Source organism: Camelina sativa, chromosome 18 (assembly GCF_030686135.1).
Source record: "Camelina sativa cultivar CO46 ecotype springtype chromosome 18, ASM3068613v1".
Lineage (NCBI taxonomy): Eukaryota > Viridiplantae > Streptophyta > Magnoliopsida > Brassicales > Brassicaceae > Camelina > Camelina sativa.
The window spans coordinates 20,322,045-20,347,628 of NC_141897.1; the positions used below are offsets into that span (position 1 = coordinate 20,322,045).

General features: G+C 35.3%; 6 protein-coding genes and 1 non-coding gene across 8 annotated transcripts; 3 read left to right on the plus strand and 4 right to left on the minus strand.

Moving 5' to 3' along the window:
* Positions 1-135: 135 nt before the first annotated feature.
* On the minus strand, positions 136-3,216 carry LOC104762200 (protein COBRA). The gene is made up of 7 exons (XM_010485446.3): positions 2,737-3,216; positions 2,066-2,145; positions 1,856-1,982; positions 1,440-1,769; positions 1,190-1,349; positions 815-1,098; positions 136-709 (listed from the first exon to the last, which is right to left on the minus strand). Exons 1-7 carry the CDS (start codon positions 2,837-2,839, stop codon positions 423-425), a joined length of 1,371 nt encoding a protein of 456 aa, XP_010483748.2. The 5' UTR covers positions 2,840-3,216; the 3' UTR covers positions 136-422.
* A 3,865-nt stretch (positions 3,217-7,081) lies between these two features.
* On the minus strand, positions 7,082-14,359 carry LOC104762203 (kinesin-like protein KIN-4C). 2 transcript variants are annotated; one of them, XM_087497942.1, is made up of 26 exons: positions 13,933-14,359; positions 13,451-13,597; positions 13,202-13,354; positions 12,861-13,114; positions 12,573-12,748; positions 12,348-12,472; positions 12,213-12,249; positions 12,019-12,110; positions 11,811-11,924; positions 11,612-11,725; positions 11,441-11,524; positions 11,162-11,363; positions 10,879-10,979; positions 10,695-10,790; positions 10,511-10,618; positions 10,317-10,433; positions 10,130-10,210; positions 9,772-9,843; positions 9,598-9,691; positions 9,473-9,504; positions 9,256-9,341; positions 9,077-9,148; positions 8,757-8,984; positions 8,492-8,636; positions 7,716-8,402; positions 7,082-7,625 (listed from the first exon to the last, which is right to left on the minus strand). In XM_087497942.1, exons 1-26 carry the CDS (start codon positions 14,041-14,043, stop codon positions 7,263-7,265), a joined length of 3,891 nt encoding a protein of 1,296 aa, XP_087354068.1. In that variant the 5' UTR covers positions 14,044-14,359; the 3' UTR covers positions 7,082-7,262. The 2 variants fall into 2 exon arrangements, with proteins under 2 accessions (XP_087354068.1, XP_087354067.1); XM_087497941.1 differs by having other exon boundaries at positions 8,757-8,987.
* Positions 14,360-14,461: 102 nt separating this feature from the next.
* Positions 14,462-17,312, plus strand: LOC104762205 (cleavage stimulation factor subunit 50). Its single transcript, XM_010485450.3, has 13 exons — positions 14,462-14,706; positions 14,968-15,051; positions 15,139-15,248; positions 15,344-15,413; positions 15,507-15,590; positions 15,693-15,770; positions 15,855-15,925; positions 16,034-16,085; positions 16,175-16,232; positions 16,352-16,452; positions 16,547-16,701; positions 16,786-16,894; positions 16,979-17,312. The coding sequence occupies exons 1-13, from the start codon at positions 14,602-14,604 to the stop codon at positions 17,189-17,191; spliced, it is 1,290 nt and encodes a 429-aa protein (XP_010483752.1). The 5' UTR covers positions 14,462-14,601; the 3' UTR covers positions 17,192-17,312.
* Positions 17,204-18,298, minus strand: LOC104762204 (COBRA-like protein 5). The gene is made up of 4 exons (XM_010485449.2): positions 18,141-18,298; positions 17,956-18,029; positions 17,451-17,883; positions 17,204-17,364 (listed from the first exon to the last, which is right to left on the minus strand). The coding sequence occupies exons 1-4, from the start codon at positions 18,205-18,207 to the stop codon at positions 17,324-17,326; spliced, it is 615 nt and encodes a 204-aa protein (XP_010483751.1). The 5' UTR covers positions 18,208-18,298; the 3' UTR covers positions 17,204-17,323.
* Positions 18,299-18,436: 138 nt separating this feature from the next.
* Positions 18,437-20,141, minus strand: LOC104762206 (small ribosomal subunit protein mL104 (rPPR9)). The gene has a single exon (XM_010485452.3). The coding sequence runs from the start codon at positions 20,139-20,141 to the stop codon at positions 18,573-18,575; it is 1,569 nt and encodes a 522-aa protein (XP_010483754.2). The 3' UTR covers positions 18,437-18,572.
* A 548-nt stretch (positions 20,142-20,689) lies between these two features.
* Positions 20,690-21,196, plus strand: LOC104763615 (uncharacterized). Its single transcript, XM_010486968.2, has one exon. The coding sequence runs from the start codon at positions 20,735-20,737 to the stop codon at positions 21,098-21,100; it is 366 nt and encodes a 121-aa protein (XP_010485270.1). The 5' UTR covers positions 20,690-20,734; the 3' UTR covers positions 21,101-21,196.
* A 613-nt stretch (positions 21,197-21,809) lies between these two features.
* On the plus strand, positions 21,810-21,881 carry TRNAT-CGU (transfer RNA threonine (anticodon CGU)). The gene has a single exon. It is a non-coding gene; the product is annotated as a tRNA-Thr (tRNA).
* Positions 21,882-25,584: the final 3,703 nt, after the last annotated feature.

Sequence of the window (25,584 nt, forward strand, 5' to 3'; positions counted from 1 at the left end):
GAAAATTTTCACCCAATGCTTTTCTAAAATAACGAAATCATTCTGGAGTGTTTTTCGATTCACTTTATAAGTTATATCATTCTTTTTTTCTTTCCATTAGTATAGATTTAGATCACACTATCTAACATAAGTCAATAACATAAAGTAAAATATAACATTAGGGAAAAAGAAGTTTACAATATATATGATATTTTCTCCGATATTTCTACAAGGACGAACCGACAATATTACTGAACACAAAAGATATAAAAATGGAAAAAGGAAAAAAAAAAAACGAAGTTGAAAACTATATATATTAAAAAAAAAATGTATCAAAAGATTTATAGTTTGTAGGACAGGAAAGAATCATAAATAACGTTTGTACCACTACACCGTAGAAACCCTAACCGTAATACCCCAGTGGCAAAACCGTAAATCTGAGATTAAGCGGAGAAGAGGAAGAAGACAAGAACAGGGAGAAGCACGGCGGCGAAGAATGAGTATTTTGGCCGGAAACCACCGTTGGGAAGAAAAGGGTAAGAGTCAGGAGGAGGCATGACGCAGTTGTCTCCATTGAAGTAAATCCTGCGTGGAAAAGCCCAACCTTTTTCGAATGTGAAGGTTGATAGATCTTTACGGAACAATATCTCTGATTGAACATTCCCAAGTGGACCTGCTTCTGATAAGAAATCATTGTAGAACTTGACTCCCCATAACATTGCTGTATCGTCTGCAAAAAAATACCAAAACCATCAAAAAGGTCAAGTCTTTGAGAGATAAGCATAGAGGGAGAGAGAACAGAGGAGCTCTTTTTTTTATGTTCCTCTGTACTTACTTAATCCAGCGTAAGGAGTGAGAGATTTGTAATTGAAGCTGAAGATCTGAGTGATGTTGTCCAGATTTGGGTGTTGAGCTACGAGGTTCCATTGTGTGTAGTTCAATCTATAGTTGAAGTTTGTGATTGTGATCTTCACTCGCCAATACTCTTTGTAGTTCTGCTTCACGTGCCAATGCACTCTGATCGGGCACATGTGTCTTGTGCATTGCACTAGTGGCGGTAATATCACTCCTTTCTTTGTCGGCGGTGACACAACTGAGGCCAAGTGTGGTGTATCCGGGCTGCCATTACATTAAAGTATGAGCCTTTATGATTCAAAATTGAACAGAGAACAAAAGAGTGGGAGTTGAAAATTTCATTCAAATAACTTACTCGAGACAGGCACCGGATTCGGTTCTGTTGTTTTGGCATCCGCAAGCACAAGTTGGACATCCAACAATGGTTTCATTATAGAAAGAAGATAAAGAAACGCAGCAAGTTGGAGTTCTTTGAGCAAGGAACTGCGAGTATGTGCACGTAATGTTCCATGTCACTGCAGTAATTTCAAATATGACCAGTCTGTTAGATTAGAAACAATGTTAAACATTAACGTTTTCTAAAAAAGTAGTCTTAGTTCTCTTACTCATAGCTTGAGTGGTTCTGCGTGTGTCCGTTGTGACAAATTTTGTTGGCCTCACAATCTTTGCTGGACCACAAGTGTAACCTGGACCAGGTCCAAGGAGAGTGAAGTTTCTTGGCACCCGAACGGTTTTGTTTGTGGTTCCAGCCGCGCCAACACTGATCTGGAACGAGCTAGCTGCAGTGGCAGGATCTTGAACCCATGAGTTCATGACACCGCCTTTACAGCAATTAGCAATCTGCTGGTTATAAGGAGTCCCCGGGAGCAAATCTACAACCGTTGGATCTTTCTTACAACAATGAGGAATGTTTCCTTTGTACTTTGAACAATCACCTGTTTTAAACATTATATCATTTCCCCAGATAATTCACCACAGTCAAAAGTTAAAGTGACTGGAACCTGAAACATTCAGTTGTTACCTTGTTCGGTTGTTTGTGCTCCAACCATACTCCAAATAACTTCCTTCTTAGCCCATTTCCAACCTAATGTCCATCCTGGAGTTTGAATGTGTCTGTATTTCTGGAAGTTGAACATGGTAACCACAGCCTGGATCGAACACATAAACATTTTAGATGAATCGAAAACGATTAAGTAAGGTTAAATCTTTTTGTTCCAGTTGCTAAACTTACAACATAGCCATCAGGAGTCCAACTCATGACATCCCATTTCATTGTAATGTTACCTTCTGGATCAAGCGCATCATATGCTTCTGCAAGAAAAAAAAAAAAAAAAAAAAAAAGGATTCAACGAAAGTCAGAATCTTGTTCATTCTGATCCAGCTTAGCTCACCGACATTGTAATTGTTTCAATCTCAAGATTATTATTACAAATTGGTTTGTAGAAATAGACCAAAAGATTTCTTCTGCATGATTAAGTTTTAAAATACTTTTCAGAAAGTTTCTATTTTTGGATCAGCAAACTTGAATCTCTGTTTTTTCCTCTTATACAAGCAGAACTGACTGATCTAGTAAAAACATAGGAAAGCACAAATATGGGAATTGAAAGTGTTGATTTTTAGGATCTGAACACAATGCAAATAATTGAGTAAAGATCTATGTTAATCTCAATCAGTTCAAAGTAAAGGATTAATCGGATCTCTTTTATCAATTCAAACAAACAAATCAGTTAAATTTGAAGATACCAAGATGCAACGAATATAGTATCAGTTGAAGAAAGTGATCTTTAATAAACCCAGAAACAGTGAAATCTCAATCAAGAAGCAATATGGGGAAGCTGAAAAAAGCTTTAAGAAGACGAGTAAACAGAACAATTGGTGGTGGTAATGAAGATAAGAAGTAACCTGTAGAAGTAAAAGAAGATGAAGAAATCAAGAAGACGATCCATAACGCCAAGAAACTGAATTTGGCGACGACGGAAGTGGATCTGGAGAGGAAAGACTCCATTTTTTTTTTTTTTTTTTTAATTCTCTCTTGATCAGAGCAGAACCAAGAGACGAAGCTTTTTTTTTTTTAATTCTCTGGCTAAATCTTAAAAACCAATCTCAAAGTAAGAAGAAATAGAGGAAGGTGGCTTTGCTAGGAGGAGGAGTGGACTTATAGAGAGAGAGACAGATAGCAGCAAGATTTTGTTTTTTTTCTTTTTCTTTTCTTTGTGTAGCTTTGGTGAGAATACGAACGAGCGAGAAGCAATGAGAAAAAATTGGGATCTGGCTGGCTAGTGGGCTGTTTTAGTAGAACTTGAGTTTGACCATTATACCCTTATATCATTATGGGGGACTGATTATTTTGATTTCCGATTAAAGAAACATAACCATCGTGTTAATAAGAGCATTAATTCTTGTCTTGCTTATATGATAACCCAACTTTATAATAAACTTATTTCTTTGCTTCTTCGTATTTTATTTTCATCCAAAAAGGTTTTACTTAAATTGGTACTACAGTACTTGATAACATAATTTGAGATAATTCAAAGTTGAATTTTTCAAGAATCAGAGACCCTTGCGATGATACCGAAAATTATTTCAAAAAATAAATTAATGACATCTATTTTTAAAATAGATGTCATTGATTAGAATAGTTTTGTTCTCTCATGATTCCTTAGATTAGAATAGATGTCATTGAGTCGATATACAATGCGAATAAATATTTAATAAATTAGATTTAATATTTTATATATTTAAAATATAAGCAATGTTGTATCTTAGTTTTAAAATATATATGTCATTATTAAATAATTTAAAGATGTAAATATTTATACTTAGTTTTATAAATAAAATTAAGTTATACAATTGTTATAAATAGTTTGTTATTGTTTCCAAAGATTTCTGAAATAATAAATGGTATATATTAAATACTTTCATTAAATAATTTTGATAATATTTTTTTTCTTATTTAATTAATTAATATAAGTTTTTTTGTTATTTACTAAATTAATTAAAATGTAATGGCATTTTTTTGTAACATGCTACATGATAATAGTGTTAAATTTCGAATAACATTTCTTAAATAAGTATATAGAGATTTAATTTAATTTACAATTTAAAATTTAAAATTATATGTTATAAAATTATTTTAAAATTATAGTATAGTTAAGAGTATGTGATACTAATAAAAAAATTTAAAAAGGAGAAAATAATAAGTAGGGTTAAAACTACATAAGTATTAAATAAAAATAGTAGTAAAAACTCAACTATCAAAATATTATTTATGATAAAAAGTATTATGGCAAAGAGACATAAATCTAAAAGAAAAATATAGAGTGAAAAGTCATACTAAATTGAGGCAATCTTGCCAAAATTAGTGTTTAATATATTATAAATATAAGATGTTTTATGAAAAATTATGATAAATGTTTGCAACCATTATAAAAATCAATTATGAAAAAGTGATATTTTTTTTTTTGCTCAATAATGAAAAAGTGATCTTAAGTGAGAATAGCGAACGAATAGTTGTGATGAGTTAATATAATTTTCAAGTAAAATAATTATAATTATATTCTGAGTGAAAATGTATCAAGAAAATTTATAGTAAAAATACACAACTTCTAAAAAATAATATAAATATTAAATATTGAAAATACATATTTTACAAAAAGTTAAGATAAATAGTCGCAACTCTAAATTATATATTTATAATTGTATTAAAATTTCTATATTGCTATAATCATTTCTAAAATCTTTGGTTAGATTCTATAATAATATTGAATATTGGATATTAATATATTAATATTTAAATAGTTTTTATTCAACATAAAACAGAAAATATGTTACAACGAACAATGATTTGTTAGTTATTGAAGAAGAGACAAATATATATAGAGTTCAAAAGACATGAATATTAAATAGACATAAATATTAAAACGAAAAAATAGTAGTAGAAAAATATGAATAAAATGGTGAAAAAATATATTCATTAATCTTGGAAGTAATTGTTAAATCTCCTATATAATAAAACGGAAGTATACAACATTTTTGTGTAGACTATATAATATGGGTTATAAGATTAGTTATTTGATTATTTGATAGGTTATAGGTTATATGGGTTGTAACCATTGGTTAAATCTCGATTTGAGGTCCTTTTTCGATATTCCAAAAAAAAAAAAAAAAATCTCCGCTGAATATTTAAGTAACCATATATAATCAACAAAATAAAATTAATATTATTGACAACAACTTTTTAAAATAATCACTTTTAACTCAAATTCTAAATTTTCACCCAGTTCTTAACTTTTATTCACACCTAGTTCTAAAACAATCACAAAATTTCAACTCAAGCACGAGTCATAATCTATAATCTAGTACATGAATATTAAGGAATCTTATATTTTAATTTATGTTTTATGCATGAGAGAGGGGCATTTATGTAATTGAGGTTAGAAGTTGGTTTAATACCGGAAGATATTACCGAAGACGACAGCTTTAAGAGGAACGTGGGTCATTGACTGTGTTTTCTGCTGTCGGTGGAGAGATATTATGTCAATTATTATTCTTTTTCTTTTTTTTTTGGTTTTTTCTCACTACAAAAAAAAAGGCTTGTGTTTTTATTAAATTATAATGAGTGTTGTGACAATTAAGTTTTTACCACATATGATATAGTTTACTTCGAAACATGGAATCCAAATTTTTGCACAAACGACTTTTTTTTTTTGCATGAATATAAAGTTATAAACATAAGTGATATTATTATTCAATTATTCAATTATTCAACGTCAATTACGAAATATAATGTGTCTGTGGATCTCCCATCTTGTTTAGTTTATACTATTTGACAAATATTAGAATTTGGTATGGTATTGGGATATAGTCGTAACAACCATACTACTACGCATTATAGCAATTTACAAAACAAGTGGTTCTTTCAACATTATAAATAATGAATAACAAAACAATAAAAAATAACATAGATTATTTAACATTTAGTCGGATATAAATTGTATTTATCGTTGTATATAAATTTTTATATTAAGTAAGCACACAAAACTTTGAAAGAAGAATGAACTTAAAAAGAAAAAATTTCAATACATGGTGTTTATATAGTTTTACATGTTTTATTTTAAAGATTTTAATGAATGTAGTAATATGAGAAACCTGCAAGAAAAAACTAGGAAAATAAGTTTGTAAGAATGAATATTTAATTATCTCATCATCATATGATGCTCATAATTTTTTTAATTAAAATTTTAACTCTAATTCATGAAGAAGTGAATTATGGTTTTATGATGAAATAGATAGTTAAATGTGATTACTAAATTAAATGTCTAACGATAAAATTTATTTTAGATTAAAAAAATTTCAAATATTAATAATTTATTATGTATCATTTTTAAAAACTCAACAATGTGCTTAGGTTGCTGATTCACAAGCCCTACACGATACTACTGAGGTGTGTTCTTTTGGCTTTTATAGGATTTAAAGTTTCTTCAAACTGAACCTCCTATTAAGATTTAAAAGTGTGAATCTGTTATGCTTAGATTGCTCGTGATTCACCTAGAGCCCTAGAACATACTACTGAGGTGAGTTTCTTCAAACTGAACCTCCTATTAAGATTCAAAAGTGTGAATCTTTTGAGATTTAACTGTCGTTTTATTAAATTGGGTTAATTTGAACAATGTGCTTAGGTTGCTGGTGATGGTTCACAAGGAACGGTTCCAGATGCTACTCATCAACCAGATCAGGTCTTTCAACAATGTGCTCATGTTGCACAAGCCCTACACGTGTGTTCTTTTGGCTTATATGGGATTTAAAGTTTCTTCAAACTGAACCTCTTATTAAGATTTAAAAGTGTGAATCTTTTGAGATGTAACTGTCGTTTTATTAAATTGGGTTAATTTGAACAATGTGCTTAGGTTGCTGGTGATGGTGGTTCACAAGGAACTGTTCCGGTTGCTACTCATCAACCAGATCAGGTCTTTCAACAATGTGCTCAAGTTGCTCATGATTCACAAGCCCTACACGATACTTCTGAGGTGTGTTCTTTTGGCTTTTATGGGATTTAAAGTTTCTTCAAACTGAACCTCCTATTAAGATTTAAAAGTGTATGTAACTGTCGTTTTATTAAAAAATCAGTGTTGGTTTTGAGCCGTGTTGTTATATTTGTTGGTTGTTTCTTGCATTTGGTTGTTGTTCGTTTATACGTTTTGACATTTTGAATGATTTTAATGGACAACCAAAAAAAAAGAACTCTGCCTTTGTTCGTGTATCTCTGCTGATTAGCATGCATTTTCACAACAGAATCTGAATTCACAACCCTAAAAAAATACGTTTGTTATGTTCTCTTCATCACCCAAAAAACAAAAGAAACAGACAAACCCTTGAAAAGATTTCAAACCCGTCTTTCTTGCACCTCAAGCGACGTCTCTGTTTCCTCTTTAGATCCGACGAGTGTGGTTCTCCTTTTCATCTGAAGTTCTACTTCCACTTGCCCTACCCGAATTGTTCTGCACAAAACCACCATTACCCACTGATTCTCCGCCGTTTTGATCTGCGTTTCTTTCTCTCAGCAAGTTGCTGCCATTAGAACTCATCGCTCTCGGTCGCTTCTGTTTCATTGACTCTCCAGTGCCGCTGTTTTCCGGCTTTGTTGCTGCTTCCATGTCTAAACTCACCGGATTAGCTTGTTCCTGAGATGAAGTTGGTGTTGTTGGTGGTGCTGGTGGACCAACAGGGACAAGCTGAAGCACCGTCTTCTTCCACTTCTTTCTTTGGCCTGGCCTTGGCACATTCGATTTACCCTGAAACCAAATTTTATAAAATCAGAAAGCTGTTGTTTCCAAGCTACATCAAACAGATAAAATGGAATTAATCATCAATATAATTTTTACCGTCGTGTTTCCTATGTCTGATAGAGGTTTTCTTCTTCTTCTTCTTGTTCCTCCATCATCATTTCTCTCCTCCCCTGGCTTGTCAGCAAGAGCGTTCTGTAGCAGCATAGCTCCGCGTGAAGCAAGCACTTGTTGTTGTTGGTCTTTATCCTTCTCATCAGATTCTTGTGAGCTCTCCAAGGCTTCTGATTCCGAGATGGAATTGCCCTGCATCCCATCTGCGTTTCTGTTGGAGCATTTCACTGCAGAACATCCACATGACGGACCACAAGATCCCTTTGTAGCTCGGCACTGACACTTCATAGTCTTGCACGAGGAGCTCCTACTGCAAGTGCAACAACATACGTCAGATGATGATGTGGATTTCACTGCATCATCTGAAGGAGCTTCCAGGTTCTCTTCATATGAACGCCTCATGACCACACTCGAGCGCCGTCTTCCCACTTTGAAGTTTCGTTTCCTATTCAGCTTTATAGCCGATTCCAGCTCTGAATCACGCTCTGATTCAAGTTCAGGTTTCCATTCGTCATCAAGATCTGGATCTTCCCGTTCATCATGGTCTGACGTTTCAGAATCAGATGTATCCATGTCCTCAAGAACTATAGTCGAGTTTCGGGTTTCCGGCTTTTTCAAACTATGCTCATTGTTTTGGTTAATTTCTGCGTACAATTTCTTCAACTCCGAGGCCTGTAATATGGAACGCCGATGGTTTTATATGCTATAGTCAGCTACAAGGATAAGATACAGATCGTTTTTCCAAGATGTTTTCTACTAACCTGTGCTTTCCCTTGATGCACGAGGTCTGCTCTTTGGATCTCCAAGTATCTAACATAACTGCTAAACTTTACTATTTTTTCTTTCAGGTCTCTTATAAGGACATCTTTTTCTCTGCAGTCTGCCTCTTTATCTCGAGCTAGACACCTTCAAAGTTAAATAATGGACAGAAAGAAGAATGTAGGATGAGTTATGCATCATATTTTGAAGATGATCCTCAGCAAGCAACTTATTATCAAAATCATCAGTCACTAATTGAGATTTTACCTCGCAGTTGATGCCAAATTGAACAGATAGTTCATAATACTCTTTGCGTCACCTAGCGTTCTAACTTGGTTCCACCTCCCTCTTCCACCGAACACACGTTCGCGCTCTTCTGCTTCAGATAACTGTGATGCCATGGAGACGAGAGTGTTGGATGAGGTGGCAAGCATATTCTCCAGAGCAAAAATCCTTGAGTTTCTTGCACCAGGAGACATGGTGTCACCATGAACGCTGCTAAGCCAGAGAAGACACATTGTTTACTATATTTCTTTCATCATGAATATATTTTTATGCAAAATCTTTTTCTTGCCCAGATCACTCACCTTATTTGGGCATTCTTGAGCAGATCCCTTTCTTCTCTTAGCCGTGCAGCTTCCTTAGCCATTCTTGCTCTCCTGAATTATAGTCAGTGTTATTTGAGACAGTTTAGTAGGAAATCACAAAAAAAAAAAACTTTTTGTCAGGCGATGAATCATGAAACAAGCATTAATGAAAGACATACTCTTCCATTTGCCTCTCGTATTCAGAACGCACTTCATGAACATGAACTGTGACTTCAATCTCATGCTCAATTGCTTGCATCAATGCCTGCAAATGGAGTAAATTTTAAGTTAACAATTACAAACTAACCAGAACAATCACCGTTGACCAAACTCTCTAATTTTAGTCAGTAACTAGAAAAACAAAGCATCGGTTTCAAAGAATTTGGCAGGTGTTACCTGAGTTCCAGGACCATTAACACTTGCCCCACCTGTATATATAGTAGGATACGCAGTTAGTTGCTTTTATCAGACATACAAACAAAGGTGATCATAGTAATTCAGGTTATACGAAAAATCCTCACTTAAAGCTTCACGTGAAGACCCCTTTCGAGTTTCTAAAAGCTCTTTAAGTCTTTTTGTCGCCTGAGATGCCTCTTCTGTCTTTCTTTGCAAAACCTGATAAAACCAGACTTTGAGCAGCCATGATAATAGAAAAGATCAATATTATTGGTCTGGAAGTTTATAAATGTTCTCACCAACTTCTGTTTTTGATTCAAAGCCATGAGTTTGTGCATCTCATACTCATTTCTCCTTCCCTCTTTTTTGAGCTGGTTAAATTCAAAAAAATGATATAAATGAATGTTCCAATACACAATAAATTTCTGAATAACTAAGTCAAAATTTCCTTTGAACTAGAATCAAGTCCGAGATCTTCAAGTCAAATATTTACAAGCACTGGCACTGGTCATATTTGACTAATGACAGAATGACATTTGACTAGCTAGTTCAGTAGTGGAACAAGAGTCAGACATACTCATCAATCAATCAAATCAACTAAGCCTCGAGTCATCAAGAAAAAAACTCTTAATTAGCTAAACTGTTAGTCAAATATACCTGCATTACTTCCTTCTCTCTCGAAGCCTTCCAAGTCCTGAACTGTTCTGACTCCTGCTTAATCTTTTGCTGTAATTGCACCTGAAAAGTAGAACAAAATCAGATTAGCATACTTAAGACATACAGGCATAAACATATATACAGTGAGGCTCGAATAGAGATCACTACAAAAAATAGAACACCTTACCTTCTGGGACTTAATTCTTTGTATTTCATCCTGCAATTTTCCTGCCACATCATCACTTTTCTGTCTTTGTCTCAAAAGCTGTGACTGTGCTTCTTGTTTCTTTTTCAGAACAGAAAACTAAAGACACAAAAGACAATGCATTATGAAAAAATATATGTGAACACGATATAGCTAATAAATAGAACGGAAGTTACCTGTGTTTCAAGCGTGTGCAGTTTCTGAGAATAATCTTCCTTCTGTTTCTGGGCACCATCTCCTGATGGTATGCTAGCAAGGTTCTGTTTCAAACCTTCAATTTCTCTCTGCATTCATGTGTGATTTAGTCAGTTCTGGTTCATAAATTTCACTACAATACAATATAAACCACATAATACCAACCTGCAGTGCTCTTTTTTCCTGTTCTAGCTCATGAACTTTTTTCTCATAATGTTTGAGAACAGATGTACCACCACTTGAAAACCGCTTCATTTCAGCCTTCATGAAAATCAAAGTTTACACATACTTCCGTAAGGAAACAGATGAAAGACTAAAAAGGAGCACACTCCAAAAATGAGAATAGTACCTCCTTTTCTTCAAGTCTCTTATCTAATTCCTTAAGCTCCATATCCAACTTCTCTTGCAGTGAGCAATGCTCAATCTCCTTTTCTTGAAGTTCAAGTTCAACTGCATACAAGGTAAAGCTACTCAAACGGAGATTATAGAGATGACTTTCTCATATATTAAACCAGGGAAAACAGTTTAGGCTAACAATCTAAAAGTAGATAAACAAGTTGTGGTTTGTAGGGATAAGCTTCTCACACAAGGCACGAAAAAAAAAATGCTAAAACATTAGTTGAGGAACCAACCCGTGACATCAATCACTTTGTCTTCACAATCCGACGACTCATTAGACGAGGGAAACAAGACATTGTTCGAACGAGGCCCATCATCATCACAGGAATCATCTGAATATTGGCAGTTACTCGATTTTTTCAAGCTTTTGATATGCAACAGCTCTCCTTCTAGCTCTTGAATTTTTGAAACGTACTTCTTCACCAAACCAACGTCCTGGAAAATTAGACACTTCAGCGAAAAAATCCACTTGGTCATTCATTTCGACAAAATAATCTTAAAGGACATCTCACCTCATTTTGGCACGATTCAATCTCATCCAAGGATTTACCATTGCGAACAGATTCGATAATCATTATGAGTTTGTCCTTTTCAACCTAAATGGATGAATATAAAATATAAAATGCTAGATGTCATATGTGCTTAGATCCATTAAAAAAACAAAGAATGAGTAGAAGAAAAACCTGAGCATCGTAAGCACGCTTTGAGAAATGCTCAGAAGCGACTCTCCGTTCTTGAAGTTCGTTTTGTAGCTCACGATTGCTTGCCTCAAGGAGTGATATCTTATGCTTGAGAATCTAAGGAAGGTTATTTATATTGTCAAGTATTAGAAAATGTGACAAGCATAAACTGTTACTGTTCGTCTTAGATCAGATGGAATACCTGGAGCTCATCAAAAGCACCGCTATCACCCCGATAGAACAAGAGTTCTGTCTGCAGCTGCTCAATTTGACTCCGCATTCTTTGCATTTGTGCTGTTGCTGGGTCTCGATTGATCTAAGTATCGCAAGAAATTAAAGGTAGGTTAGGCCAGAACTGAAATATATTACTGAGCATTCATAATTAAAAGCAAGAACTAGTATATACGTACCACTGCTTTGTTTTGAATATTGCGAGCACGATTTGCGTATTTGAGCGTATTTAAAGTTTCCTCAGCATTTGTATCAGCTGGACTTACACAAGCTGCAACATTTAGAGATCATAAGTTACGTTATCTAATAGAAGGATGAAAACAGTTTTGTCTAATGCTTGGATCATAAAATGAAATGTTTGAAAAACCCATACCAATCATCACAGTTTTGCTATTGCCACCTAGAGAATCCTGAATAACAGATTATTAGCGTTAGCATTTCTTCTTCAAAACCATATATACACAAGAACATATAGTTCAATTGACAGAAACATAAGAAACCTTGATACCTGAAGCAAACGAGTTAACTTGCTGTCACGGTAAGGAACATGACCTCCTTCCTTTCTCTTTTTCTCATCTCCAAGTGCACTAATAACATTTCCAAGTGCTAGTAGACCTTTGTTAATGTGAATACCTGTGTAAATATACAGAAAATGAATCTTCTAGATTAGCCACAGTCTCTTTTAAGAAACCAGAAAGAATAATATAGAGCTCAAAGATAGACATAAGGTAACCTTCTTTCAAACGCATCCCATCAGCTCCTGTTCGTTTTGCACGTTCTGACCCCGCTAAATCAACCAAATGAAGCTTTGCACATAGGATATCTTCACCTCCGTTTTCAGTTGTTGTGAAAGAACCGCTGGAAATCTTCTTTTGTTCCAAAGTGATTGTGAAGATTGCATGGGACCGACTAAAAAGGCAAGAACCAAACATTACATTAGCATACTTATAGATCTGATCTAACAACGAAATTTTATCTTTATCTGAGTGAATTATAGTGCAATTTCAGATAATAGATTCACCTTGATTGGCTATTCATGTTTGTGCTGCCAGTAGCTCGAGACAAAGAGCCGCGTGCTAGATACGAGCCCATCTCTTCTTTCGTCTTGACTTCTGCCTCGGTAACGCCAGCCAATGTTATTCCTCCACTGGCAGTTTCCCTGATTTGAATTGGAGCTCTCGAGAGGGCAGTGTGCTTTGCTTGAACCCCACTGTCATTTTTTAGGAGGGCCGAAGAATTTGAGTCAAGCAAATCGAAAACTTCTTCCTTAAAAATCTGCGCATTTAGAGGCAAGTGTATCAGAACAGAAAATTTTACAAAATTAGATCTCGGAGAACAACAAAGCTCAGCAGATGTTTTTACCTCAATAAAAGACACACGTATCAATAGTTCAGAGTCATTGGTGGTGGTCTCCACTCTTTTAAATATATCTTCCATAACGTTTGGTATAACTCCACCATTTGTGCCATCTCCACTATAATTAGTACCCATGGTGTAGGTTTTTCCTGAACCAGTCTTCAATAAACAAACAAACAAACAATTTGATAAGTCAAACAATCATTTAGCTTCAAAAAAAAAACGCAGAGTTTAGAGAATTTTTTCAAAACAAACCTGGCCGTAAGCGAGAACAGTTGCATTGTATCCTTTGAACAGCGCATCCACAAGTGGAGCAACGCAATGATCATATATCTTTGAGCAAGGGTAGCCAGCATTTCCATAGACGAAATCATAAGTAAACGTATGTGAGCCAATATGAACCTGTTCAATATCACAAAGACAAAAAAAAAAAAAAAACCCAATAAATATGAGTTCTTTCAACTACAATTATAATAAACTTACAAAGAATCATCAATTCTACATATTCACAGCTCTTTTATAAATTCAAATCTCATCACAACCCTTTAAAGAAAAACCTAATAATTTCTCATTCACGCATAAAATTAGGTTTGTCAAATTGAAACAATAATCAAATCCCAAAGGTTACAACCTATTCTAAATTCGGATCTTATCAGAAACGAAGAAACGCAGAAGAATGAAATGAAATTAAAATTAAAAAAAAAAAAAAAAACAAAAACCCTTCAAATTCAAATTACTTGAGGCTCTTTTGGGGCTACGGTAATGCAATCTGAGCAACCGTTTAAAAGCTCAGGCGTAATTAACGGCCGGATATTTACGGCAACCCTAACGCACTCTGTGCTCTCCATCTCCTTTTCCGCCGCCGGTTCAATCGCAGAAACCCAGATTCCTTGGGTACGGACGTATTCAATCCAGAAACAAATCCCACCTCCGACGAATGCCAATACAGATCCAAATACAGAAACGTAGGAGAGAGCTGGGTTAAAATTCTCAGGAAATGAGAAACATGGATGGAGGAGGCTCTGAGAGATTTCAAATTTTGAAGATGGAGAGAGAAAGAGACGAGAAGGGGGCTTTTTGTTTTTTGTTTTTTTTTTGAGAGAGAGGTTGATAATGATAATTAAAAAGGCAACAAATTAATTACTCTAATTGTAAGCGCCGCTCAGATACGAATTCAAAATTTTTTGCTCTCTTTGCGACCGTTACGCACGTGTCATGCACATGATCGAATTGCTTAAAGGCCCATTATGTTTAGAATTTCAGCCCAGGTTTTATTTTTGAGCCCATTTTGGTTCTTGATCCTTCTTCGAAGACAATGGTTTGGTTATAGAAGCTTCAGAAGAAATGGCGACTCTGGTTTCTAATTGAACTTGTGTTGGGAAGGTTTTATTTGAAGTGATAAAGAAATGGTGAATAGTGGAGATTTGGATCAGGCTCTGCAAGATGGGAATATCTTTAGACAGCTCAATGCTCTCATCGTAGCTCATCTCCGTCTTCACAATCTCTCCCAGGTGTTTCCTTCATCTTACTCTGATTCTAATTTTTATATGTTTACATATACATCAATTTTGTGTTTAAAAAGCTATTCAAATTGGGATTTTCTGAGCATATCTATTTTTGAATTCTTTTTATTTTTTATGTGTTAAAGTGTGAAACTTTGAAATTTCAATCAGATATATTTGTTTTGGAAGAGTAGTAGTTAAGTGCTCAAGTTTGGATTTTTCAGTACTGTCAAAAGGTTTAAAGTTTTGATTTTGGGATCAATTTTTTAGGTGGCAAGTGCGGTTGCATCAGCGACAATGACACCATTGGATATTGAGGTTCCTCCAAACCGTCTTCTAGAGCTTGTTGCAAAGGTTATTGTTTTTTTCTCTTTCTTCCACTTTCTGAAGTATCTCTGAGCCAAAATCAGAAAAAAAGTTTTGGTTCTGAGATGAGAACAGGGTCTTGCAGCGGAGAACAACGGGGCATTGAGAGGTCTTTCTTCATCAGTCTTGTTACCCTGTTCTTATGGATCAACCACTACTCCTAGAACAGCTTCTATCGACTTCAGGTGATAGCTCTTTTTTTGAAATGAGTTATGTTTCTTAATAGATGAAATCAAAACTGCTTATCATCTAAAAGAATGTTTGGAATTTGTCCAACTAGTGTTACTCATGTGAAAGGCTCATCAAAGACTATCCCAAAGCATGAATCCAAGACACTATCAGAGCACAAGGTATACATTTATGTCTCAGTTGACACAACTCACACAACTTTTGGTAATCTTCGAGCTCTTTTAGTTTGGCTGATAAGCTTTTGAATTTTATAGAGTGTTGTTAGGTGTGCAAGATTTAGTCCTGATGGAATGTTTTTTGCAACTGGCGGTGCAGACACATCAATTAAGCTCTTTGAGGTACTTGATTTTTTTTTTCTTTTTCGTTGTACCTACCTTGTATTACTAAGCATCATCAAAGAGTTGATAGTTCTGTGGCTGTTCCATGTTGTTTTCTTTGAGGTGCCAAAAGTAAAACAGATGATTTCAGGAGATACTCAAGCTCGACCGTTAATACGGACTTTTTATGATCATGCTGAAGTAAGCCTTTCCTTTTTCCATTATTCTGCCTCTTTCTTTTTGATTTTTTTTAGTATCTCTTATTCTTATGACTATCATTTGTAGCCATTAAACGATCTTGATTTCCACCCTCGGAGCACGATCCTAATATCCAGTGCCAAAGACAACTGTATAAAGTATCTATATTTCATTTCCGTTTCTGTACCTAAATAGACTCTTGCAGTGATTACAAGAAAATTTAGTGTGCACCTCTTTTTTTGTGTCTTTTGTAATGACTTTGATAGGTTCTTCGACTTCTCGAAAACCTCAGCTAAACGAGCATTCAAAGTTTTTCAGGTAGAGTTCATGGTTGTTGTAGTTTCTGCTTAGCTACATGGTGCAAAAAACACCGCATGTCATCAGATCATTAACTCTTAATTCTGCAGGATACACATAACGTGCGCTCTGTATCTTTTCATCCGTCAGGAGAGTTTCTTCTTGCAGGTGATTGTATACAGTAGATACCATCTTGTGAAACCTTTTTCTCTTTGAAACTCAAACAATGATCCAGATGAGGGTCTATTCAGTATATTGTAAATAAGAAGAAAACTTGGCCTTTACAGGAACCGATCATCCAATTCCACATCTGTACGACGTAAACACATATCAGTGCTTTCTTCCGTCAAATGTCCCAGATAGCGGTGTAAATGGAGCCATTAACCAGGTACTTATCTGATCAATCTTCATTTTGCATTCTATATCCATCTCCTGTGATGAACATGGATTCATGGCTGTGAGATTCTTGGTTTTTTTTTCAGGTGCGATATTCTTCCACGGGATCCATCTATGTTACAGCCTCAAAGGATGGAGCTATTCGACTCTATGACGGGGTCAGCGCAAAGTGTATACGTTCCATTAGTGGTGCACATGGAAAATCAGAGGTCACAAGCGCAGTGTTCACTAAAGATCAAAGGTAGGAAGAAGATTCAATAGATTTTCTGGCAGAACAATGTCAGAACTTGGCAGAACAATTGATTAATCATATGGCTTTTGTTAGGTTTGTTCTCTCATCCGGTAAGGATTTTACGGTTAAGTTATGGGAAATAGGTTCAGGTCGAATGGTAAAGGAATATCTCGGAGCAAAGCGAATAAAACTGCGGTCTCAGGTAACCAATTTTCCAAACCTTTGAGACGAAAATATTCACCTGGTCCGAGTAATTCTAAAGGATCTTCACTGTTGTGTTATGTAGGCAATCTTTAACGAAACTGAAGAGTTTGTAATCTCCATAGATGAAGCAAGCAATGAGGTTGTTACATGGGATGCCAGAACTGCAGAAAAGGTGGCAAGATGGCCTTCAAACCATAACGGTACACCGCGGTGGATCGAGCACTCGCCGGTTGAGTCAGTCTTTGTTACTTGTGGAACAGATAGATCCGTTCGGTTCTGGAAGGAATCCGTGTAGAAGAGAATCCAATGAATCAAAGTAGTGTTTTTATTTTCATAAACATGAATCATACATGATATTACAAAACTTTAGAAACTCTGGAGATAGATTTGCTTATATAAGATATTTAATTTGGAGAGTTCTGTTGTTTCATGTTGCCTTGTGAAAAACGCAAGTAATGTTCCAGGTCACTGCATAAGAACAAAAAACAAAGCAGGTGAGTTTCAAAATCAGAATTACAGATTTGTCGAGGTTTTGTTTCTGGTTGGAAACTTACTCAGGGCTCTAGTGATTCTCCTTTTGTCTGCAGTTATAAACCTGGTTGGTCTAACGTTCTTAGTCGGTCCACAGATGTACTGTTGTTTAGGTGCCGTGAACGTGAAGTTTACAGGCATCCGAGCAGTCTTACTCGAGGTACCAGCATTGCCAACGGCTAGCTGGAATGAACTTTCTAAACCGGGTTTCAAGATACCGTTTTTGCAGCAATTAGCGATCTGCTGATTGTAAGGAGTTCCGGGAAGCAAATCGACGACAATTGGCTTACGAATGCAGGAATGCGGGATGTTGAATTTGAACTTGGAACAGTCTCCTTGCTCTGTGGTTTGTGCACCAACCGTGCTCCAGATCACTTCTTTCTTGGTCCATCTCCAGCTCATTGTCCATCCTGGAACCGAACGTTGTTTCTGGTAATTGTAGGCTGTAACCACTGCCTGATATGGATTCAATCTTGAAGTTAAAAGCAGAATCTAAGATTTTGTGAGACAAGAAGAAGAAGAACTTACTACGTAGCCGTCAGGCGTCCAGTTCATGAGATCCCATTTGACTGTGATGTTTCCGTTGTTGCTGTAGCGAGCTTCTGCAGATCAGAGAACACAAATGACTTTATAAGTTTTTGGAAGAGACAAATGAAGGTGAATGTGTAGATGGAGAAAGATTTTCATCTTCTTCTTCACATTCAGTGATTTACCTGAAGAAGTGAAACAAGAAAGGGAAACCAATAGCAGGACAATCATAGCTGAGAAGAGAGACTCCATTGTTGCGGTTCAGAAGTGAAGAAGAGAGAGAGGGAGAGACTTTGTAAGAAGATAGATCAAGGCGACGACTTTGACTACATCAAGAGGGTACAAAATTACACATCATTACAGTTGTCGTACCATTTAAATATATGCCTTTATCCCCGGGATTTTGTATTAACTTCAATAAATCATAATTAACAATGATTACTTGATCCTAAACTCAACTTGGGTGTACGAGAAAAGCATAAAGTTAACCAAAAACTTAATTTTATCTCCGATTCGTGACCAAGCAAAAAAGACGAATTATCTTGACAAAATCATAAAAAGAGGAAAGAACAAAGACCATAATAATCTTTAGAACAGATGTTGAAAGATCATCAGCATCACATTCTTCGTCTCATCTTGTTGTGCGGTTTTTTAACAAAACTCATATTGATCTGCTTGAGCCGTTTCTTCTTCCTCGCAGTTTTCTCAGGCAAGGTCTCCCTCTTCTTCAAATTGCTATCCACTTCCTTGGTCTTCTTTTTCAAAAACCGCGGATCAACTCTGTACTCCTTAGGGCTGACAGCGATACCTTTCTTAGCAGCTTCTTTGTACAAACCATTAGCTCTAGTTAGCTGGTTATTAGCACACATTTTCCCCATCAACAAATCATAAGTTTTGATCCCAGGTTTGATTCCATTCGCTTTCATGCTCTTAAACACACTCATGGCATGCTCAAGCCTCTCAATCCCACACAATATCTTCAAAAACCCGTAATACTCTTTCTTAGTCAAAGACTCACCGTACCCTGCTGACTTCATCTTATCGATCATTTCATCTCCTTCACCGATCCTAGCTGCTTGATATAAACTCTTGATCAGAACAAGGTACGTCTCAGCATCAGGTTGACAACCCCATTCACCCATCCTACCAAACAATGTCATTGCTTCTTCAGTTCTCCTGATTTTACAAAGATTGTTAATCAACACATTGAACGTCTCAGTATCTCTAGGCACACCACGGAACTCCATTTCTAGTAAAACCTTCTCTACTTCAGGTTGAAGCTTAAACGGATCTTTCTTCCTACAAAGCTTACAAACACAATCAAGCCTCATGTTATAAGCTTTGGTACCTATCTCAAATCCTCCTCTAGACATCTCACCAGCTAACCTAGTTGCTTCATCAAGCTTCTCAGCAGTACACCAACCACTAATCAACAAATCACAAATGTTCTCATCAGGGAATATATCGTTAGCAGTGTTCTTCACCATCTTCTCTGCGATACTCGCGTGCCCTTTCTCACAAAGCTTCTTCACCACCAGAGTAAGTGACTCTTTGTCACGTTTCAAACCGTAATCGTTCTCCATCTTCTCGAAGAAATCAGCCACCTGCTTAGGTCTACCAGCTCGAACCAACCTCTCAATCGCAGATTCTAATGTTTTAGCTCCGGCTACACCTTTGTATTTCGATATGATCTCTAGCATCCCTTTGAAATCTTTCCGACGACCGAAGTAATCGACGAAAAACGAAACTGTTTCATCGGTATGAGAGAAGGCATTGATCGTATCCAACCACTCGTTGAAGCCTAAAGCAGCGCGACCAGCTTCAGGGGAGAGATTGAGTGTTTGAAGAATCGAATCTGGACACGGCGTGACGTGGGAGAAGCTGAGATTGAGTCTCTTTGAAAGGGAGTGAGAATCGGCGTCTGGGTTCCCGGTGAGCTCCTTGGAGAAAGAGAGAGCGATCTGATTCGGATCTGAAGTCTCTGAGTCCGCATTTGTTTCAGATGAGAAGAATCTAGAAGGAAACGTTGAGTATATTGAGGAACGGGAAGGCGGTAGAGGAGGATACGATGGTTTGGAAGAAATGAGACGAGACTGAGATTGAAGAGTATTGGCGGAGGAGGAAGAGGTGCCGATGCTACGGAGGAGTAGTCGCCGGAGTTGCAGAGACGGTAACGACGGCGGCATTTTCTGATTTTTAGTGAGAGAAATTAGTCACCCAGAGAGAGAGTGAGAGAAAAGGAACCCTAATTCAAGATTTAGGAACATCACGAGTTATTGGGCTTCACTTTGGGGCTGGCTTTGAGCCCATTTGCAAGTTTGAATGTTACCAAATTAATAAAGTTAATTATCATCAAGTTATCGATTGGGGGTTCGATTCCCCGCACCTCCATTTTTTTTGCAGTGTCCATATTAAATGAGGGCTGTCGTATGTACAGCGATGACGAAATACATCCAAGTTTTAATTTTAACAGCTAAAGCTAATCCTCATGGAAACGAGACCAGAATAAGTCCGATTCACATTAATTAAAGGTTTGTTAGTTTATGTTGTTCGTTTCACACTTGGGGGGTTTCAACTCTACTAAAACTTATAAATAGCTAATTAAGTACCTAATAAAGAGAATTCAAAGACGTTTTATCAAAGATAGTTAATGCCATAGTTTCGTTTCATTCCATATAAATAAGCAAGGATCTTATTCATGTTGTTCATCAATCAAAACAAAACCGAGCAATAAACATCTCAATTAGGTTTTATTCTTCTAAGGCTTTTTATTCTCATAATGTCTATCAAAAGTGTGATTTCACTCCTAGTGGTTGTATGCATCATAGCCTCCGTAAATGCTCAGCTACCACAGCTTCCGATTCCCTTTCCTTTTCCATTTCAACCAAATCCTGGTATGCCAAGATTACTACCAGACATAACAAAATGTTGGTCATCAATCATGAATATTCCAGGATGTGTCGCAGAAATATCTCAATCTATATTGATTGGACAACTCGGCAATATAGGTCCTGCTTGTTGCAAGGCATTTTTAGTAGCTGAAGCCAACTGCCTGCCAAAGTTTCCATTCAATCCATTTTTTCCTCATATCATTAAGGACCATTGTTCAAGAATTGTTGGAGCAGTTCCTCCTACAACAAAATAGAATTTTATTATGTTAGTCTTTTTAACAAAAGACCTTCTTATTGGTTTTTTAAATTTAGGGTTAATTCAACAATGTTGTACTCACAAATTACCATGATCCAATAAAAGCATACTACAACATTCGTTAAGTCATCTCATCAATATTATATAGTTTATCAATATGATACTTTAGTGAAAGTATCTCACGCGTGAACATAAACATAAAAAAATAAGTAGTTATGTGACAAACCTTTTAACACAAAAATTATGAATTGACAATTTAAGAAAATTAGAAATTCCAATCAACAAATATGGTGAATGAAATATCATATAATATATATCGTAATCTAGAACACACCATTCAATATGAGAGAAAGCAAAAGAAATGTTAATAAAAAATTCTTTCTGAGTCATTTCCTTCAACAGATCACCCGATATTGAAAAGAAAACCACACAAAATGCTATTAGAGCAGTTGTATCCGTAAACAACTACGATTTTGGACAACCATGATCAGATCAGTAATTCCAATCCAAACTCCCATAACAAGAGTACAAATTCTTGTAGCTCTTTTTTGTGACTTCATCGTTTTTTTTCTTTTTGGTTGTGACTTTTACAATGATGAAGTCGCTAGCTAATACGTCTGTAGATGAAGAATCCATCAATTACGGTTTGAAAAAAAAGGGGAGCATATTACTACTAGAGAATAATCACAGATTTCGAAGGTCGTAATGCCTCTGTAGCATAGTGGTATTGCGTTCGCTTCGTAAGCGAAAGGCCGCGAGTTCGATCCTCGCCGGGGGCTTCTATTTGTTTTACCCTTCCCTTTATTTTTTCTGAAGGCCCAATAAGTGCGTTTTGTTTAGCGCTAAGCTGCTTATGGCGTAGTCATCTTCTCTGTCTTTAACAACATTGAATCTTTTGCTCAAAAAAACAAAAAAAACATTGAATTTAAATCAAATATCATGAATTCATTTTACTTTTACAAGATGTAATTTAGTACTATTAAATATCATAAACTAATAAATATCTTTATATGTGAGCTAAGATTGTCGGAGTCACTCGGAGACAGCAATATTTCATATACATATGTGATCTGTATGTACCAATATGATTCTCAGTTTCCTAATCTACAAAATTAGTGTTTTGTTTAATTCCTTTTTTTGGCGGGGGAGGCAAACAGTGTTTTGATTCCTATGAACGTAAAAAACAACACTAACCCAAAAATTCCTATGATCAACATATGATACAATAATATACCATTAAAAACGTCGGTTCTTTACAAATTATACCATAAAGAATGTCGGATCCTTACAAGCTTGAAAATTACCAAACAGCAGACATATATATATATTGTCAGTTGATGATGATAGTAGGACGACGCTCGCTTCCGACCTGTACTTTATTCTATCAAAGATTTGAATTACTTGTGAGTTAGTAAAATAATATATCTGTTTTTTTTAAGGGCTTAAATAATACTCCGTAAATATGTTTATAACCTAACTCAAGAAATGACGGAAGCACTCATGTTTATAGACTATATCGACATCAAACTATGCAACATATATACATGGAGATCACATAAGTTCAGTTATTTTAGCCATAACTAGAAAACACAAATAATTAGAATCGTAAAATTTGAAGTCTAATAAAACTGTTTATTATAAAGTCAATTGAGTAATGAGGTTCACATAGATCTCCATGTCCAGTTGTCATTGCATTTCTTCCGAGGAGACCAAATTAAAAGTAAAAACTACAGATCGGTAAAAGTTTTCTCAGAAAATATATAGTACTACATATTTTAATTTCTTATCGTCGCCTGTCTACAGAAAACAGGATAAGAAAAAATGTACCATAAATAATAACATCTGCGAAAAAAGAAAGAGAAAAAGAATTGATAAAGAAAAAGGAGAAAACAAAAAGAATTGCATGCCTAAGTGAGTGAATTATTTGAAAATGAAATAAAGTGGACCTGTTTTTTTTCTTCCTCTCTTAACTTTGAAGCATGCCGGTGATGAAAAAGAAGTTTATAATCATATGGACCATATATATATATAATTCCATTTAAGATAAATTATCTCTTGCCAATTCAAGATTCTAAAAACGTATATATTCTCTTGAGCAACTACAATTCCCATATCACTACGATATATATAGACACTAATTTTTATGTTAGATAAGATAATCGCCGACCATTATACCTTATTCCATGCCCCTTATTCATAAAATTATAATATCTGGGCATTACATCCACTCGTTACATTTTACGGAAGCTTTCAATTGGTCTCAAGGATATGTCTTCCCCTCGAAATCATCAGTTGTCTTATTCCCTTTAAATTTAACACCCAAAAAAAAAAAGAATTCACTAGTCTCAGTATATCTCTGAGGAAATGTTATTTATATATATGATCATAAGTTTTGATATTTTAATGCGCATCCTCACTTTGACACATATAAATGTTAGTATTTTGTCGTATATACCTCAGAGAACGTCTAAAGGAAGATAGATATATCATATATGGGTCAATGAATTAATACTACACAACAAAGAACAGGTGCAATAATACCCTTTTTTGAAGTATCAGAATATAAATTTCAATCCATATGGGATATGGCCATATGTATAAGCAGAGATGTGGTGTAAGTATTTAGTAGAATCTTGGTTGAAAAGATATATAGATATATAAATGAATAAACTCTGTAATGGAAAATCTTTGAATTTTCTTGACAAGTGTGTGCCCATCTATATATATCGAAACACATGATTTATAAAAGATCAAAAGGACCACCCAAAAGGAAAATAAGTTGTGTTTTCAAAACCAATAATTTAAAAATGGAAGGTTATGATGGCCCCCACAAATTGGAGAAGAGAGAGTACTGAGAGAGAGAGAGAGAGAGAGAGAGAGAGAGAGAGAGAGAGAGAGAGAGAGAGAGAGTTATTGACAAAGAAAGAGAGAGGGATGACTGATAATGGAAGATACGGATCAGTGCTTGACTGAAATTCAGTTGCTGTCTTAACTGCTCCTCTTCTTTCCCTTTCCTTCTCTGACCCTCCAATCCCAATACTCACCATCATCCACTTCTCTTTTTCTTTACGTATTCATTATTATTTATTTCACTTTGGTGGTATTATACATGAACTTAAGGTTGGCTCGACTCATATATATATCATGTGTCAAGATTATCAACCATATATAGATTGTTCAGTAAAATAAAGTCATACAAGAACGTTCGTATAGCTAGTAAGTAGTACCCATTTATGTAAGGAAAGTTTTATTTGGAAAATAATAAAGGTTATAATAGACATTAATTCGTAATAATTTTTTTACTATGAATGAAAACAAATACATAAAACTTAATTCGAAACAAAGTTAGGAGGTATGAATTTATATTAAGTATATAAAGAAAACGTAAAGCACAAATTCTTTTTTACATGCATCTCTGCATTCCTTTGACCTAAATATAATCCATCTCCCTCACAGTACTCTCACACACGTGAAATTTGAATGTACGTATGAAGATGAATCCATCACATTTATTAGCTCTCTTATTGAAATCATTCGTGTGTCGACTAAAGGCTACCAGCGATTAATTTGAATGTTGGTCGTTTAGAACTTGATAAAAAGTCAGCAAATACGGAGATGTGGAAAACGCTAGCTAACTCAACTAATTAATTTGGCATACACAAAAGAAAAAAAAAATTGCCTTATTTATTCTAATCTATATAGACATGCTCACTTCTTTTAGTTTTGGTAACCGTCACTTTCTTATTAAGTAATTCAGTGTACATATGAAGGCATATGATATATGTACATGATTGTAGATTTATAGGTGTGACGACGCATACATACACACGAGGCTAGGGTTTGGCATGCATAATTTATTGCCGTGCATCTAGGCATTGTGAACAGAAACCTATATCTGTACTTCTAATGTTCTATCTATATATAGATGTTATACAATATAGTTCGTATGAATACATTCGTAAAAAGAATTACTGTGGACATAAAATTATTTGAAACTTATTGGCGTTTTTATGACACATTATTACAAGCAACGACCCCTTCTGTTTCTTTCATTTGAATTGTGCACCAAATGGCTTTCTTTAATATATTGATATAAATATATTAATTAAACTTCATAGTTATGATTATATTTAAGTACTGAATATTTATTAGTGATTGCAAACTGATAATGGAGTCATACGATAATACAATTATAGTACTTGAAATATATGTTAAGTAGATCAAATTATAAGATGAGGAAGGCGCCAAATCGATCCTACAACTGTGGCAATAGAGAATTAGCGGATTCCAAAGCAATGGCGCGACAAACATGCTGCATACATTTGCATCAATCATGTCCCATATGACAACTAACGTGTCTCACAGCTGACGGTAGCTAGGGGCGCGGGCTGATATGTTTTGAAACGAATCACATTGTTTGCATTGCATATGGATTAGTAGTGTTTAACTCTAATTTATTGAAACCAATTTAACCGCAAACCT